This window comes from Castor canadensis, chromosome 17 (genome assembly GCF_047511655.1).
Source record: "Castor canadensis chromosome 17, mCasCan1.hap1v2, whole genome shotgun sequence".
NCBI lineage: Eukaryota > Metazoa > Chordata > Mammalia > Rodentia > Castoridae > Castor > Castor canadensis.
The window spans coordinates 46,679,555-46,695,144 of record NC_133402.1 but is presented as its reverse complement, the minus strand read 5'-3'; the positions used below and the strand labels follow the sequence as shown (position 1 = coordinate 46,695,144).

Genomic DNA, 15,590 nt, shown 5'->3' with positions numbered 1-15,590 from the left:
TTCCTCCTTCTCCCTCCCTTTTTCAAACAGTATTGAGTGGGTTTTATTTTGCTGTCTTCATTTATGTATGTATATTGTATATACATGTATGTGTGTGTATGTGTGTGCATGTATATGTATACCCATATGTGCAATGTACTTCCATCATGTTCACCCGCCAGTACCCTCTTCTCTCACCTCTCCTCGCTTATTCCCCCTCACACAGTCCTCCTTTCATACTCACGATCCACTGTCATTGTTATCATCATCATTTTAGGTCTAGATTCCGCATATGAGTGAAAATGTAATATTTGGCTTTTTGAGCTTGGTGTTTCTTACGCAACCTGATCTCCAGTTCTGTCCATTTCCTGCAAATAACATCATTTCATTCTTCTTTATAGTCAAATAATACCTCTTTTCTTTATCCATTCATCAGTTGTGGGGCACCTCGGCTGATTCCATAGCTTGGCTCTTGTGAATAGTGCTGCTATCAACACAGTGTACAGGTGCCTCTCTTGTATACTGACTTATACTCCTTTGACCAGATGCCCAAGAGTGGTAGAGTAGGTTATATAGTAGTTTTACTTTGCATTTTTTGAGGAGCCTCCTTACTAATTTCCATAGTAGCTGCACTAACTTACATTCCCACCAACAGTGTATGAGGGTTCCTTTTCCCCCCCCCCCGTCTTCCACATCCCCGCCAGCATTTGTTGTTGTTTTCTTTTTCTTTTTTTGGTGGCAGTGGGGTTTGAACTCAGGGCTTCACACTTGCTGGGCTCTACTACCTGGCCATCCACCAGTCCCTGTTGTTTGTTTTCCTGATGGTAGCCATTCAGACTGGGGTAAGATAGAATCTCAGCGTCATTTTGATTTGCATTTCCTTTATGACTAAGGATGTGAGCATTTCTTCATGCATTTAGTAGCCATTTGTACTTCTGAGAACTGTCTCTTCAGTTCATTTGCCCATTTATTAATTGGATTGTTCTTTTGATGTTTATTGAATGAGCAGGGACAAATTTTTAAGTCTTATGCTCTACTGACTGAGCTAGCCGGGCAGCAGGGGGGCAAATTTTTAAAACTGCACAAAGTGCCACCATATTAAAATGTCAAGAGTCTATGCCAGGGGACTCACAGAAAAAGGTCCTTGCCTGGGTATGGCTCAGTGTGGTTTCTGCAGAAAAATGCTGGCTGTTCTGATGCTTGAAAAAGAGTTTGCAGCCCTCAGGTCCAGATTTTGCTTGGCTTGCTTCCCCCTAGTGAAGGACACATGATGCTCCTGCTGACTCATGCTGAGGCCTCTATCACCATCCTTCTGCCCAGAATGCAGAGGAGGGTGAGGATTCACCTGGCAGACTGGTCATTCCCATCTCTGCCATAGGGAGGGTCCTCCTGACTCAGGAGACTTTAGGCTTTGTCCATGCCCCTATGTTCCCTGACTGGAGATGTCACTGCATTCATTGTGCTGGCTCACGAGCAAAGTCCCCTATCACTCAATCCAAGACAGCCTCTACTCACTGTTGCTTCTGCAGCTGTGGGCCCTTGGGACACCCCCTCTGAAGGCCTCCCAGGCCCTTGTAGGCTGCAGTGTTCCTAGCCCCATGGCCCAGTGGGCCCCAGGACATGTTCCATTCTCTCACTACTAAGCTATACACAGCCCTCATCACCTGACAAGCAGAGAAGTAGGTAGTCACATGAGCAGGACCAGGAGCCTGGGGGCCTGAGGGGTACCAGTGGTTGAAAGGTGTCTTGCTGCCTCCTGTACACTGCATGAGAAGGTGACCACCCTGCATCTTCCTCTCTCCTCACCCTTCCTCTTCCCCTTCCCCAGTAGGAACAAAAACAGAAGGCATTCTGACTGCTGACAAATACATATGGTTTTGGTCTTGGGAAATTGGGAAGTATTCCAGGGAAAGGAAACCACCAGTGTGCTAGCCTCCAAGGCAGATCTGGGACTGATTGATGGGAACCTGCAGGCCCTGCACTTTACCTGTTAGGGGGAAAAGCCACCTCTTCACTTCAGCAAAAGGCCCCATTATAGACTCCCCTTTGTGTGTTAGCTAGAGATAAACCCAAGAATATCTGGTAGCTTCACCGTGCATTCTTTTTCTTCTTGAGTTTAAGACCAAATAAAAAACATGAAGAGTCTGAGAAAGTGTGGGAGATAAAGAGCTGTGAAGTGGCCTGAACATCTGTGGCAGGAAACCTAGGTAGGAAAGTTAGCAAATCCAAGATCAGACATAACCCAGTAGAGACTAACACTAAGACCAAACCTTTGGGGAGAACAAGGCCCTTGGACATAGAACTGTTTAAAGCAATTGTTGAGCACTTTCTGATCCCTTTTTCCCTGACCCAGCCTCACTTGGGGCCAGTGCTGCCTTTTAAGGCAAAGGCATTATCCCATTTTACAGTGAAGAAGCTGAAGGCTGTGAGGCCAGATGGCTTGTCCCATTGACATAAGCGTCTGAGCTTATGATGAGGTTCACATCCAGAACTCCCCCCTCCAGCCAGAGGCTTAACATTCAGCTGGGAGGGCTCAGCCTTCACCACATTCCCATCTACCTATCAAAACCCTGCCTGGCCCATCCACTCCTGCCACATCCACTCCTCCATGCACACACACATTCTGGCACTGAGTGGTAGTTTATCTGGCCCCTTTTGGTAGTGATAAGACAAGAAGAGGCCCCCAAGTCTAGCCTCACCCTCACGAGGAGACCTGGCATGATGGGTTCCCTAAGTGACCTCCCAGAAATCTTCACACCCAGCTCAGCCCCAGTGGTGGCCCCTCACCTATGGCAGAGAGAATCCTCCAAACACACCTTGCATGCCCTCTCCCTCAGTTGGCCAGACCTGTTCTGCTATCTCTACTGCCCAGAGAGCAGCTGCTCTCAGGGCCCAGCTGGCAGGCAGCTCATATAGGGTGAGAGGTAGGGCAAGAGCCAGCAAGCAGGGGCACTGGGCTTGGACTCCTTTGGCTTCTACTCAGCTCCTACCAAGTCATGGCCTCCCCTCCTGGCCACCAAATGCTCAGGCTGTTGGTGGTGAAGAGCTTGAGCTCTAGAACTCAATACACTTGGACAGGTTCCTGGCCTTCCACCTCTAGGTTCCATGGCCCTGGCAGTACAGTCCCCAAACACAGTTCCATCACCTGTGCAGAGGAGACTGGAAGCGCACCCACCCTCTTGTTGTTAGGAAGAGATGATGAGAGCCATGTGTGTGAAGCACTTAGCCAGGGTGTGGCATGAGGAGCTTTCCATGGAAGTGTATTGTTTTCCAGATGTTGACACCAAGTTGTGATGTCTGGCTGAGCTGTGCATGTCTGCTATTGCAAGCCTCAGTTACACCTTGTAGCCTTGTCATCTTCTCCAAGGAAAACACCTCTAAATTTCTATATTACACCTGGTGAGCTAAAACTCACCCCCTACCCAGGCTGCTTACCACTAATTGCTTCAGAACCAGTGCTTCGTGGTCAGAGTGCTTAGCTTAGGGCAACGCTGGTCACCAACCAGGGGATCTGATGCCTGGTATCTCAGAAACAAACAAGAACAGGATATGGTGATAATGGTTAAGGTTAGAAAACCACCTTGTGTTTGGGTTGACCTGACAGCTTTGCCTTCAGATGAGTACAGGATTGGTAGGCATGCTGCGGTCTGTCAGCTGCATGAAACCACTGTAGCCAACATGCGGGAGCAGAGAAAGGTTGTCTTCAGCAGGCAAAATTCTTGCTGTGTTGCGTGAGCTTTGGTTTTCTTATCTGAAAAGTGGGGCAACCTGGCCAGGGTACCTGCCTTGAGATCCCCCAGAGGATAAGGCCTGGGTTACTACTGAACTGCTTCTGGACCCTGAGCTCCTCACCCAGCCCCTGCCCCTCAGCTTTGCTCTCCTATGGTACCATGTCCTGGTCCAGGGTACTCACTGAGAACTCTTAGTAGCCATATAGCCCCTTGGAGTGGGATCACCTTGCATTCGGCAACACAGCCATCCATTGCCTCTCCCATATCTCTGGTGCTGAATCCTGTAAGTGCTGCCTTTGTCCTCAAGAGTCATGAATCTTGTGGGGGAGGCATGCATTCTTTGCCCTCAGACCCTGAAGTCAGGGCAATCTGGACGCCAGCAGGATCCACACCCAGTTAGCCCCTCTCCCAGCCCTCCCTTGACAACCTGCCATTTGGCAGTTGCTGCAAACACCAAGTGCAGTGAGGAAAAGGGCTGGCTCTTCTCTCCGTACTTCAGTCTCCTCTGAGAACAGCAGTGTCTTTCTGCTTCCTGGGCTATAGTGTGTGTGGCTTGAGGGGCAAACATGAAGCCCTACACGTGCTGTGCCAGTGATAACCCAGACCCGGAAGAGTGGAGGCTGATAATCTCCCTGAGAGTAGCAGGTAAGTGCTGAGAGAGTGCAACAACAGGTGATGAGGAGACAGAGGTGCAGTTGTGCTGTCCTGGGAACAGGCAGGCAGGTGTTCCCAAGCTGGAGAAAAGCCAACATGAACATTTTTGTCAGGAACCTGAGAGAGAGCAGGCTCAGGCAGGTACTCCGTTTCATTTGCCTTACTCAGCAGGCAGGCAGCTGGTCAAGGAAAGCCCAGTGATCCCAGCAGGGCCCCTCTGTTGCAGTGGCCAGCGAGGTATTATCACCAGGGATGTGGATGGTGGACCCAACTTTGAAGATGATGGGAGCATCAGCTCTCATCATTTTGCTCAGGAGTGCACAGGGAGTTGCACTGTCACTGAACACTATGGACACCCAGCCCTGCTTCCCTAGGGAGACTTGTACAGATGCCACAGGGTCCTGTCTTCGACTTTTTAACTTCTTCCTTCCCACTCAGGCCTCTGCCTCTTGGGCTAGGACACTGTGGGAAGCCAGAACCTAGTGGCTCCTCTGTCAGAAGCGGTCTACATTAAGATGAATGCACAAGGGAGACAAGGGAAGGTCATAACAACTCCCTGTTGGAAACCAATTAAGAGGATAATTGTCAGCCTTGTCACCCTGCATGGGGCAGGCTTGGTCATTTGAGGGAGAGCTCAGTGCTCTGTGTGACCTGAACACAGCAAGGAAGTACCTGGGCTCATGCAGGTGTGTTTGTGAACTAGTGTGCAGGACCATGTGGGCCCTCCAAGGTCTGGAGCTCATGTGGGCCAGGGTGCATGTGACATACCCCACATCTCTGAAGGCACACAGGAAGGACGCCCTCCCCCTCAGGACAGACACTAGTTCTCATAAGAAATGTGGAGCCTTTTTACCATCAAATGCAAATTGTGCCAGGTTTTTGGTATGCATTGTCTCAAGTCCTCCTCATACCAACACTAAGGAGTTGGTGCTACCATGATCCATGTTTCACCAAAAAGAAAGGAAGCAGGTGGTCAGAGGGTAAGTGATTTGCCCAAGGCCTTACCAACTGGTGAGTGACAGGCATTCAACTCTGGCCTATCATCTCTAGCTCCCAAACCGCAAGTACAGTCAGTTCTGGCCTGCCTCTGTCCCTTCCACTCAGCTGTTATCAGGTGCTTCTCTATATTTTGGGATGCATAAACCCAACAAACGTCTTTAAGACTATTCAACAGGATCTAATCAACATTTACAGAAGTCTGACATTTAAAACCATACCTCATCCTGTGACCATATTATAGAAATTAAATGCACCCCACATTTGGGGTAGGAGGTTGGAAACCACAATGAAAGAGCAGGGTTGTTACCACTGATCTATTCCATTTCCTCCATAGATCATTGCCCAGAAATTTAACTTACTTCCTTTGCTCTGAGCCCAGAAGTAACTGGGTTTTGTGGAGTTTTTTTCTTTTGTATGTTTCAGGCATACTACATTAACATAGAATGCAACTAAAGATAAAAGTAGTATGGAGGCTTTTAAAAAGTTTTATTTCTTAGTCATAAAACTCATGATTCAAGTGTGTACAAATTTATGTACATGGGGGAGGGCAGACATTGGATAATTCCATTTTTGAATGAGCAAAGCCAGAGAGTTCACTCCAAAAATTCTGCTTGGATTTGTTACAGTCTTAAGTTCTGTTTTGTACACTTTTCTAGAATTCTCTGGAATTCTCAGCCAACTGTTAATTTTTTTGTGCCCATTTGCAGACCCCAGTGCTGGTCCTTCTGGGATTAATCAAAATGAACAATAGTATCCACCTATACAAAAATCAAAACCAGAGCCTGGTCTTATTCCTGATAAGTCTGATGACCAAGGTCTGAGCCACATAGACCAGCACTTGTTCTCAAGGCTGCTGAAGTAGTCAGTAGAATAGTCAGAAGAGTCTTCTGAACTTGGGAACCCAACATGCCACCTGCCATCAAGGACTTTGTTGGCTGTGTTCCCCTCGTCAGCCTTCAGTCCCAGGCTCTGTAAAGGAGACCCTGAAATCTTAAGAGTCACATGTCATTCCCTTGGTCTCAGTATTCCTGGGAATGGAGGGGGGAAAGTCCTTAAAAATTTTAAATCCTGCACCCAGAGCATTTGGCTCAGATATTGAGAGAGCAGGGTCTGTTCATGTCTGAGAAGAAGCATTTCACATCATCCACAGCGTTACTTCTCTGTGAAAACACACATGCTACAAACAAAGCCTTGCACATTGCATCCAGAGGTCACGGTCATGTTCCTGGGAATTCCACAGCAGCTTCTCCAAGTCCAGCAAGGCCTACAGCTGGAACACGCTGGTGCCTTCTACATTGTGAGAGGCTGAACAAGTCTTGGAATTGTCCTCAGAGGACTTCCATTGATTTGGGACTCCCTGGTAGGGGAGGCAGCCCACATCCTTCACAAGTTTCCAGAAGTTCCTCCGGAACTTCAGGCCAACAAAGGCATAGAGCACAGGGTTAAGGCAGGCCCGCAGGTACGCGATGGCCTCTGTCACGACGATGGCATAATTAAAGCTGGTCATGGCATAGTACTCCCAGCTTGTGGTCCGGATGAGCTTGGCGAGGTTGAAGGGTGTCTGGGTCAGCAGAAACACAACCACTACCAGGAAGATGATCTTTAGAGACTTGTGCTTCTGGAAGCCTCGAGCACGGAGCAGGCTCTTGATGATGATGGAATAGCAGACAATCATGGTGAGCAGTGGCAGGAGGAATCCCAGAGTCATTTGGGTGGCAAGAACCACAGTCGAAATTTCATTCTGGTAGTCACAGATGGGCTTGTCGTGATACTGGACACTGCTGTAGATGATCTGTGGCAAGGAGACCAGCAGGGAGACCACCCAGATGAGCACGCCGATAACCTTGCCCCACACCATCCGCTTGGCCTGCTGGCTGTAGGCCTTGGTGGCCTGAACTACTGCGATGAAACGATCCACAGTGATGCAGGTGAGGGTGAGCATGGACGTGTAGAAGTTCACAGTGTAGACGCCTCGTAGGATCTTGCACATGACTTCACCATAGACCCATTCATGGAATCCCACATAGGCCCAAAAGGGCAGAGTACAGACAAACACCAGGTCAGCCAGGGGCAGGTTCATCAGGAACACGTCCGTCAGGCTCTTCATCTTCTGGTAGAAGATGTATATGACCAGCACCAGGGAGTTCCCCACCAGGCCAAAGACAAATACCACCACATACATGCAGGGCAGAAAGACCTTGCTGAAATGCAGGAAGCGTTGATGTTCCTGGCTGCTGTCATTTCCAGTGTTATAGAACTCAAAGTCTTTGTAGTCATACTCTGCCGTGGTGTCCATCCTGATGAACACCTGTGAGGCAAAACCCAGGAATTGAATTCGGGGCTGAGAGTGACACTTTCTGTCTTCTCACTGTCCATTAGCCAAATAGGAGACACATAGTCTATCTCTAAACCTACCCAATGTCATACTCAGTAACAGCGTGGTGTAAGACAGAAGAGCTTAGGTATCCATGGGCAGGCATATGGTTCCCAGGAGACCACCATTGAGGAAAAACCACACATGCTCAGGATTCAGAGAGTTCAGAATTCTAAAATTACTCAAATTTACCTATATCGTATTACAGTAGGTCTGAGCTTCCATAACTCAAAACCACGTGCCTATATTACTGTCTCCCAAATTACTGCTGTACACATTAACAATGTTCACCAAAAGCTAGATGCTAATTCATACTCTACATCAAATATTGCAGATTCTTGATGCATTTTTCCCATAACACCACCAGCTTCTACTAAAGACATTCTGTCTTTCAAACAAATCCAAAAATGTTCACTTCAGTACTTAAATTGAGCACATTACGTACCCTTTTTGGTTTGGGAGGGTTACTGTAACTTTTACTTTCCTTTTGGGACATCATTCACTTTTTGAGAGGCAGATTTTCACAAAATTTAAGAGCAGGAAACACTCAGCAGATCACACAAGGATTTCAACCCAACTGACAGTAATGTGGGACTGGCCGAGAGCTTCTCTGCATCCACTGAGCTGCAGAATGTGTGTGCAGGAATTTAAAATTTTTGGTTTTGAAATTTCTTTTGATTTTAGCTTTTATTTATTTATTCCCACATTTGGTCAAAATTGCATAAAATACATCCACAAATAAGGTGGGCTTACTGTGTATTGTCGATGGCCAGTTCCCAGGGGAGAGTGCCCAGACAGGGCACTCTTCATCAGCCCTGCACTTCTCAGGATCTTACCCAGCTGACCTCCATGCACATCCCATGAAACCCTGAGGTCAAATGTTTTGAAAACAAGACCACCTTACAGTCAAGTGGGCTCAGTGGCCCCCTGGATGTTCTCTAGTGGGAGGGCCCATCTTCACCCACTCAGGCCTCACAGCAGGTGCCCAGCCATACTCCACCATTTGCTATTAAAATTGTGAGTGTCCCCCTTCCAGGGGCCTCCCTTGTCAAGAGATTCTTGGTGGCCACAGGTGTTTGGAGATGACTAGGACTTCTCTACCTAGCTGGGCAGTCCGTCCCATCTACTCTTCCCCTCATTACATAGATTGAAGGGGGCAAAGATAAGCAAGGGATAGAGGACAACCCCTGGCTGCCCAGCACTTAGGATGAGCTGACTTCACTACCAGGAAGTGGGTGGCTCTCCTCACCCCCCAACCCAAGCTTTCCCATTATTATCTATCACAGTTTAAGGCATCCAGTACCAGAGCCTCATTTCCTGATCCACAGGCATCTATAAAGGTAGGTTTCCTCAGGAGAGGCCATTGCCTTGCTTCTGTGATTAGAGTTCAGGGCTTTGGGCTCTCCTTTCACAAATGGAAGACCAGTTGAAATGGAGCACAGGCGGCTGCTACCATGAGGCTTGAAGCAAATGCCATATGGTTGCTTTTCTTATCCCCACAAGGCTGTCGTTTCCCTCTGACCCTTTTTTGCTCTGTGACCCTACAAAGGACCATAGATGGGACATAGGTTGATACAACTCATGGCATGGGTGCAAGGCAGCTACAGAAGCATTGGCCTGGAAGTAACTGAGCCAACCTTGCCACTGACCTGCAGATGCTCATCACTCACTCGCTCATTTCGAGTGACCCTCATTCATATTCTGATCACACCTCCAGAAGATGTCTTAGGTGTTTGGACAGAAGATCTGCAAGGCTTAGCAAAATCAAAATACTGACTGGGCAGATGAGAATATAAAAAAGGGCAAGGTCATCTCCCCTTTCAAATCCACTTGGAGACACTTCTTTCCCTGAAGTTGTGTTCTGAACTGGAAACTATCCACCCTGATGCTTCTGGAGACCTCCATCTTTCCTGGAGCCATAGCATCTTTTCTCCCCAGCAAGGAAGGACCTTGGCTCTGCAGTAAAACTAAATAGTCCTCGCACCTAGCCCACAAAAGGCTAGCTCTCTGAGGGTGATAGGTCAGCTAGGAGGCATCCTGCCCTACAAGCTTTCTGGGATGCTAGATTAAGCAGATCAGATGGTGATGTTGTGTGTGATCACATGGGGACAAAGACAGTTTTCTCATCATTTGCAGTATGAAACTGGCAGCTTTGTTTTTCCTAAGCATACTGTCCATCCCACCATTGTGCCTGGCCTCCCCGGCCTATTTTTTGTTCTCCTTCTATTCTGGCTTTTGTTGAAGCCCTGCATTGGCATTAGCCATCTCCTCAAAATATGTGTGCAAATTCATGTGTAACTGGTACACTTTAATATTATGTTGGGGGCTGGACAATTCTGTGCAGAGTATTAAAAATTACTCTTCCTTATAGGAAAGATAAGTACATTTATTTCTTTATCTTCTATAATCAAAATCCTGTCTTAATTTCTGAAAATAAAAAAGTAATATATACAACTTTAGAAATAATATAAAAGTCTGATAACAAATGTTAATTATAATTCAGACATAAAATAGAATATGACTAAAATGTTTAAGAAGTACTTTTAATTATTTTTGGAAAATCTAGTACATTTAAATTGCCCAGAACAAGGGCTGGCAGAACGGCTCAAGTGGTAAAGCGCCTGCCTAGCAAACATGCGGCCCTGAGTTCAAACACCAGTACTGCCAAAAAAAAAAAAAAAACATGCCCAGAACAGTGTAAATGCAAAGGAAGTATGCAAATAACTATTAGCTATTACCATTAGAACAGATAGATGACAAAAATTTATCATGTTGCTTAATCTTTTTGATCCTAAATCCCTTAGAATCTCATAGAAGCTGCAGACTTTCCCTCATAAATAAAGTTCACGCACACGCACCTGCAATTCTGGGGGTCCGTGAACCTCATACTCTCTGGACCCTTGTTTAAAAACAGGTGATATGTGATAAACTTTATAATTTTTACTACATTTTTAAAACCATTCGTAAATGACCAAATTTTATCAGCCTTTGGCTTGGTGGAATCACAAATAACTTTCTCTTTTATACTTTTTCTGTAGTTTGCAAAGTTTCTACAGTGTTTTGTTGATTTATACTGAAAAAAGAAAATGAACAATAATCTGAAATAATAGCTTGTTTTAGAAAATGCAAAAGAAGTAGCTGTCCCATCAGCTTACACACACTTACTATGTGCCCAGGGACAGTCCTCACTGTTCTCTAACTCCACCTTCATGTCAGCCACAGCAGGGATGGAATCGGAGCCAAGCACAATTGAGCTCTATATCCTGGGCAGTGTGTGCCATGCTACAGGCGGGAATCAATAGCCCAACAAAGAGGAAAAGTAAATGACTCACCAGCAGAGATCCCCTGTTTGTGCAGAGTTGCGTTTGCTCACACAAGAGCTGCCTCTATTTCTTTGTGATGTGGTCTGTGTTTCCGCCGAATATTTAAGAAACCTTGGCTGGTAACTCTTAAGAGACCCGCCCTACCCCATCCTAGGTCAGAATCCACGCGATCAGCCCACACTCATTTAATATGGGGCGTCAAAGACACGAAGTATGATCTGGATGCCTCCTACCCCGTTCCTGGTCAAGATCTGAAGGCCGCCAGCGAGTTTTCTGGCCTTTTTTGAATTAACTAGCTCAAACTGCCCTTTCTTCCCAACTGTACAGATGAGTGAAGTGTGCCTGAAGGGCAAGAGCCAAGAGGCAGCACAAATGCAGGAAATGGTGGACAGGTAGATAAGTAAATAGGCTGAACAAAATACCTAAGGGCAGATGAGTCAAAATACCTGCCCTTCCAAAAGAGACCTCAGGACAGTACAGCCGCTTAGATAAGACTAACTGATACTGGACTCTTTAAGCTTTGACACCTGAGTTTTTCCAGGGATAAGCCAACCATGCCATTCAGGACAGGGTCCTGGGGTGGTGCTCAAATGGCCTGAGCTTTATCAAGTTTGCTTGGCTGTGCCCATCTCTCAGCAATCAACTCGGACTCCATGGGGAAGAACAGAGGTCTGCCCCCATTGCCCTCCATGACTGTATACTCATATCTGGAAGGGAGAGGGAGAGATGTATCGTTGAGAAAGGATGGCACATTTGTCAAAAACCCTTCTCTGATAGAAAGTTCTGTATAGAACAGAAGACTTGCAACTAAATTCAAGGAACCAAACCAATCACATTTTGGAGGCCAATATTTTATTTCAACTCCTTTATAAAATGCCTTTTATTATCTGCCAGTTAGCAGTGGTTATTGTTCCAAGGGTACTACTTTCCTTTGAAACAAAGCTCTAAACTTCCTAGGGTGAGGACCCAATCAAATCTGTCTTGGACTTTCCCTGTAATGTGTAACCACTTTCAAAATAGATCCAGGGGAAGACTAAAAGGGAGGTGGCAGGCATCTCTGCTGCAGATTGGTCTTGGAAGTGAGACTATGTTGACCTGCTCACCTTTTCCAGAAACCTGGCATTCTCCAGCCCAAAGCTGTTAGGTTGTCACTTCCCAGATCCAGGATAAAGCATGTATTGGTGTTGGGAGGAAAAGAGTGGCTGCAAGGCTCTACTGTGTCGGCTGTGAAGGATGAGTTAATGGCTACAGAAACAGGTATCCCAGCCAGATATCCACAAGTGAGTGGGGTAGGGTTTGCCCAGTGGCGCCCCATGCTGGTCACTGGGATGCGCTGCAGGTTTGCTTGTTGGGGACAGACCATAGGCACCAAGTCATCAGAAGTCAGGTTCCTACAATTGCTCTTCTTGGTTTTTAGGCAAAAAGGAAGCTAATGATTAAAGGGAAAACTAAGAATTTTCTAGTAAAAACTTACTACTAAAAATAATACAATTAGTTATAAATAATAGTAAAATAAATTTAATTGAAAATCAAAAGATACTCCCACATCCCAGAGTGAATGCTCAACCTAGTCTTCAAAATCTGCACTGCCAGTGGAGCCTTCTGCCATGATGGACGTGTTCTGTATCACACTGGCCAACACAGTGGCCACCAGCAGCCAGTCCGTGCCATGATTGTGCCCTTGAAGTGAGGCTAAGGCAATCTGGGAGCCACATTTTTAGTTTTATTTAATTCTGATGGATGAAAGTATAAATAGTAATATGTGGCTAGTGGTCACTGTGTTGGACAGTGCAGTGTGACCCGATGACCTCCAGTTCCCTGAAGGCTGTCCGGAGGAAGGCTGACCAGAGGGACTGGTGGAGCCTGAGGATAGGCAAAGCAGCACTCCTCACCATGGGGCTGAGCAAGGCAGAAGGTAGATAGGAGAGTGTCAGCAAGACACCATGGCCCCAGGCATCCCTCAGCCAGTGGTTCTGCACAGGCAGAGGGTCTGCTTCCCAGCAAGCCTGCAGGATTGATGTACAGTAATTAAATGAAAAACAGGTTAAGGCCAGAAATGGTGACACGCATCTGTAATCCCAGCACTGGGGAGAATGAGGCAGGAAGGAGTACCGCAAGTTCCAGACCAACCTGGGCTACATAGCAAAACCCTGTCTCAAAAAAAGAAAAAAAAAGTTAATGCATTTAGATTTGTGGTGGAGAAATACTGTAAATTCCAGCTGCAGAGAGTTAGCTGGAGAGACCCACTGTTACCCCCTCGCTCAGGAAGGTATGAGCCATTGAGCTGCACTGCCTCACTTGGACGCATCTTTTTATTACTTCTAAAGTGGAGACCAGTTATGGCCTCCTTTGAGGGCATTTGGGACAGGACAGAATTTGCTGAGATACATAAGGCAGATGTTTATTAAGCACAGGTTGTGTGCAGTGGGATGCCTACGGACTCCCAGATGATCACCCCCAGGTGCAAGAGCAGATTGATAGACTTGTGTCTGGGCTGCAGACTCGGAGGTAGAAACTCAGCAGAAAGTGGTGGCCTGCCAGCATAGGAAACTGCCACAGCTAGCAGTAGGTCCCACAGCTGGAGCACAGAGAGGAGGTACGTCACTTGTGGGCAGTGAGTTTATCTTGCTTTTCAGAGAAAACTACCTCAATAGCAAGGAAAAGGAAATAGCTATGTAGGATACAGGGTGCCCTCTAGTGGCCATGCTTATGTTGCCCGTCTGTTTAAAAATGTTCTACCCATCCCATAGTAATACATTTTCCATGGCTGCCCAAGTGTGCACACATGTATACTGCAAAGTCAAAAACAAGTGCCTCATAAAACAGTGCTTATCCTCACAACACGCAGTGTGCTACTGCACTGAGATTTTCTTTTTTCATTTTTTTACATTGGTCACAGCCTATCAAAATGGTTCACGGCTCACTAAATGGATTGTGGCCCACAGCTTGAAATCCCATTGAAAAGGAAACTCTCCACCCCAATCACAACCTTGAGACTACATTCCCCACCCACCCACACACCAGCATCCCTCGGATAGGGTCTCAGCCAGGGGCAGAGAGCCAGGGGCGGCAGTTGTTCTGTGAATCACCCACTTGCAGGTCACCAAACTGTCTGTCATGTGGTAGTCAGACAGACAAAGTCTGTCCCTACTTGGGGTAGGGAAAGAGAAAAAAACAGACTAGGGCAACTTTTATCCCAAATTCAGGAAAATCAGGAAACCTATCACAGCCTCCAGAGTTTCTCTCATCCTATGTCATTTTTTTTTTGTTTCATTTTGGGTACATTTTTTGTACTTTGGACAGGATGCAACAGCCAGTGTAGCCCCTGGTTTGTCTGCCCTACTCTGAACCTCTGCTTCCCCGCCATCAAGTATGGAGTAGACTAGGTTGGTCTCGAGCTGCTTCTCACTTGTACTGATGTTCTGTGGTTCTGTTTGTCCCATGGTGAGGGCTGCAGGCTCTGGAAGCCATAATTGGAGATGCAGCAGGAGGAGATGTTGAACAGGGAGGATTCAGAGTCAGGTCTGGGGCCAGGGTAGAAAGTAAGCAGCAAAGCAAGTGATGAGGTTGCCAAGGTGGCCACAGGTTCTGCATGTAGGATACTTTCTCGCTGCGTCTTGCTGGAAAGAGCACCATCCTTTTGAGACAGAACCTTCAAAGCAGACTGCCACCCCCTGTGGCCCTCCAGCACAGGCAGCACATAGGCACGTGATGGAAAGAGCCCTTGCTGCACCTGAGCGTGAGTGGACCTGCCTTAGCTAGGCAGAGCATCCAGGCTGGTGGAGTTTAGCAGAAACCAAGTCTTGCAGACAGAGGTCACCACCTCCAGGATGCTTGAGCTCCTCCAGCACAGACAGGCTTTGTAAGTCGGCAGTAAAAGAAATCCTGTGAAAAGTGCAATGACTATAAGGGAGTTTCAGTGTGGCTTTGCTATCCTAACCAGCTGTTGCTGCTCGGGGGTCTTCCTCTTTCAAGACTCTGTCCAGTTCTTTCCTTGGCTTCCATCAGCATCGGATGGAGGCTAAGTACTCCACGCTGTGGAAGGATAGAACACCCCATCTGGACTTTGCACTCAGCCGGGCACATCAGCTTTCCAACCCAAGTCAAGGCTCTGTTCTGGGGAGGGCCTCAAAATTTCTTCCTGAGTGGGTGTGAGGCAGCAAGCAGGGCCCACTAAGCATGTGGTCTGCACGCTGGCCAGCTGACCTTACATGTGCTGCAGTCTACTGTGACACTTGTTCTTCCAGGGGAGTCCAGCCATGTTCTCCTGCCTCAGATGGAGAGTGTTTGTGGCTTTGACCCACAACCTAACCCAGCAGAGCCTAACTCAGTGCAGGGTACAGTCTGCCATGCCAGGGGACACTCAGCAGTAGATAGGTAGATAGGGCCAGACTGAGTTCCTGAAAGTTCTGCCAGTCCTTAGAAGGTAGGTGAGGCTGGAGTGGATGGGACTGGGCATCAGGCTGGTAAGAACCTTAGGAGGGAGGGTACTGAGTAGGTATATAATTTGGGACATATTAACTATACCTG

The 15,590-nt window shown here is 47.2% G+C and overlaps 2 protein-coding genes across 13 annotated transcripts in view; one reads left to right on the top strand and one right to left on the bottom strand.

The window, feature by feature from the left end:
* Fyco1 (FYVE and coiled-coil domain autophagy adaptor 1) overlaps positions 1 to 15,590 on the top strand; it is an 81,064-nt gene that overhangs the window by 41,738 nt on the left and 23,736 nt on the right. The window lies entirely within an intron of this gene.
* Positions 5,838 to 11,330, bottom strand: Cxcr6 (C-X-C motif chemokine receptor 6). 2 transcript variants are annotated; one of them, XM_020178080.2, is made up of 2 exons: positions 11,070 to 11,330; positions 5,838 to 7,671 (listed from the first exon to the last, which is right to left on the bottom strand). In XM_020178080.2, exon 2 carries the CDS (start codon positions 7,657 to 7,659, stop codon positions 6,628 to 6,630), a length of 1,032 nt encoding a protein of 343 aa, XP_020033669.1. In that variant the 5' UTR covers positions 7,660 to 7,671; positions 11,070 to 11,330; the 3' UTR covers positions 5,838 to 6,627. The 2 variants fall into 2 exon arrangements, with proteins under 2 accessions (XP_020033669.1, XP_020033668.1); XM_020178079.2 differs by lacking the exon at positions 11,070 to 11,330 and adding an exon at positions 10,903 to 11,056.

Excerpts from the sequence above, each read along its gene's own strand:
- Cxcr6 (XM_020178080.2), bottom strand. The coding sequence starts at position 7,659 with ATGGACACCACGGCAGAGTATGACTACAAAGACTTTGAGTTCTATAAC.